The 2,500-nt window shown below is 40.6% G+C and overlaps 1 protein-coding gene across 1 annotated transcript in view; it reads left to right on the top strand.

The window, feature by feature from the left end:
- The window catches only part of LOC138045706 (testican-2-like), a 12,531-nt gene extending 10,398 nt beyond the window's left edge, over positions 1-2,133 (top strand). Inside the window, exons 4-5 of the mRNA XM_068892291.1 lie at positions 860-1,043; positions 1,891-2,133. Coding sequence (XP_068748392.1) covers positions 860-1,043; positions 1,891-1,916 — 210 coding nt within the window. The 3' untranslated portion in view covers positions 1,917-2,133. The remainder of the gene's footprint in view (positions 1-859; positions 1,044-1,890) is intronic.
- Positions 2,134-2,500: the final 367 nt, after the last annotated feature.

Raw genomic sequence — 2,500 nt, 5'->3', positions numbered from 1 at the left:
CAATTTTCTTTTAAGATTTCATTAACATGTTGTTAAGATCTGCTTTTCCCGCATATTCATAAACCGCGAAAAAATACCTTTGAATTAGTAGACCTTTGTGGACACCGTCCTTAAAATCTGTATAACCATTAGTTCTATCCTTGGCTTTCATCCACGTGACGAGACGGCCATGTTAGTGTACAAAACAATAGAAAATGGTTCCACAAGTTTTTGCATAATAACAGAGTCAAATTCCCAAAAGACATTTTACAGCATTGTTCTGTACCAACATGGCCGCCGTGACGTCAGACTCATGATGAAAACCCCCAATAGATAATCGCTTCAGCATACAGAACGTCTTAGTTAGAACGAAATTCATCATGTCAGAAGCTCATCTTCGATTCCAAGGGAAGCCTCTATCTCCATTTCCCGTTTCCGGGATAAATTATTTTTAGGAACGGGTTTTTTCCGCGAAAAGTGTCATATTTCTCTTGACGCTGAGGTAGCTTTTTTTTATTGGCTTTTATAACAGTGGGCGTGCTGAATCTCCCAAAGGAGATTGACTTTTGCAACAATGAGCGTGCTGAATCTCCCAAGGGAGATTGACTTTTGCAACAGTGAGCGTGCTGAATCTCCCAAGGGAGATTGACTTTTGCCACAGTGGGCGTGATGAATCTCCCAAGGAAGATTGGCTTTTGGAACGGTGGGCGTGCTGAATTTCTCAAGGGAGATAACTGATAAATCTACTCGGGAAGGGTTGATCCTAGGCCCCTTGATGAGCTGCTGATCATGTTAATCTCGGCTGTGCGTTTGGTATTTTTGATCAAGTCAAAATGGCAGAGAACATTTGTGATTTTAAATGCATTTTTTTCTCTTCTAGTGGGAATTCGAATATATCGACAAAAACTTGAATGGAACACTCGACAGGGACGAGATAGATCGACTCTATAAAGACGTGCTCGATTATGAGCCATGTATCTACGGCTTCCTGGAATCATGTGACCAGAATGGAGACGAGAGAATCACAAAGCGCGAATGGGATTCCAGTTTTCCACTGACACTAAGTAAATAATTTTAAATGCCTATTCACACTAAAGTGCAAAAGAGTGTAAAGGGATTCACACAAGAGAACTTTAGTCAAGATAGCGGCAGCAATAACGAACCCTTTTATTACGAAAAACAGTGTCATTTACTGTGGTATATTTAACGTTCAAAAGCCTTGCCAAAGCATTAACTCAAAACCAAGCATGACCAACTAGACCCCAGGACACCTCATTTACCCGGGAAAGACGGCAAGTTTTCTCCCAAAAACTTTAAACTTTGGTCATTTCACCGACGTTATTGCTTTACTTAAACGTACTTGCCGAAGAGGTTTTCCCTGAGAGCTACAAGGCTCATCAAGAGAGCTCGCTTAAAAAGCAACAGAATTACAAATTCCCATAAATAATGTATTGGTCAGACGAGGCAGAGAACAAAAAAGTTTTCGTCTCCGACGCCTTCGTATATCTTAAAAGTCCCTGGAAGTGCCACCATTCATTTAAGAATACATCAAGTGCGAGCAAAGACGGTGGGCTCGTCATTTTTGTTTTAGCAGTCGCTTTTCTAACGGCTGTTTATGCAAGACGTTCAAAACGCAACCCCAGTCTCAAGGCGAATGAAATCATCGTTCTTGTGACTACGTTGAATCCACATCTTTTATCCACACTTATTTTTTCTTTTCGCTGGCGTTTTGTGGCCAAGCGTGAACAGCTTTAATAAACCTTGGAAATAAAAAAAAACTTTGTAAACGGATGGCACTGTTCAGTGAGCATGCGAATCGAAGGAATGAAGTTTTTTGAAGTTTAATGCGTGACGGGTCTTTCTCTCCTACAAAATGATTGATTTTCGTTTCTCGTTTTCCTCCTATTGCAGGTACAGCCCTTGAAACTAAGAAATGACGAGTCTTGGCATGCGACTTCCTGTCAGTGAACTCCTAAAGCTGTTATCGCCCGCACAAGACAAGTCATCTTCAGCAATTGTTGCAATTGATGCTCCTAGTGCATGCCACAGGAGTGGAGTACTTTCGTTTTTGCACAACAAATAATTAAACAAAACTGAGTTGTTTCAACGTTTATTTCCTGCATTAAAGTCTATACAAAGACATAGAGAATGCGATTGCAAGTTGTGAAACTTTAAGATTTTCTTGGGGGATGGGGTGGGTGGGGTCGATCCGATGCTTCTCTTTCTTTTGTAGAACCATCCCCTCCCGTGAGTAAGCTTTTTACTGTGAGACAAACAGCAAGGACCATATTCAGGTTTGACGTGCGATCCATTAGCGAACGAAAGCAACGACGAAAGTGACAGAAACGAGAACGTCATCTCAAAATATAAATTCGCGATATACAGATATTTTTCGTTTAAAAACATTGACGTCACATTTCCTTTGATATTGAAATTTGCCTACCACGGAACAAAAGAAGTCATTTTTTCAACAGCCAGTTATTATAGGTTCTGGTTAGCATATTAATAACAATGGGTGACA

Source organism: Montipora capricornis, chromosome 1 (genome assembly GCF_036669925.1).
Source record: "Montipora capricornis isolate CH-2021 chromosome 1, ASM3666992v2, whole genome shotgun sequence".
Taxonomy (NCBI): Eukaryota; Metazoa; Cnidaria; class Anthozoa; order Scleractinia; family Acroporidae; genus Montipora; species Montipora capricornis.
This window is presented reverse-complemented; position numbering and strand designations above follow the sequence as displayed.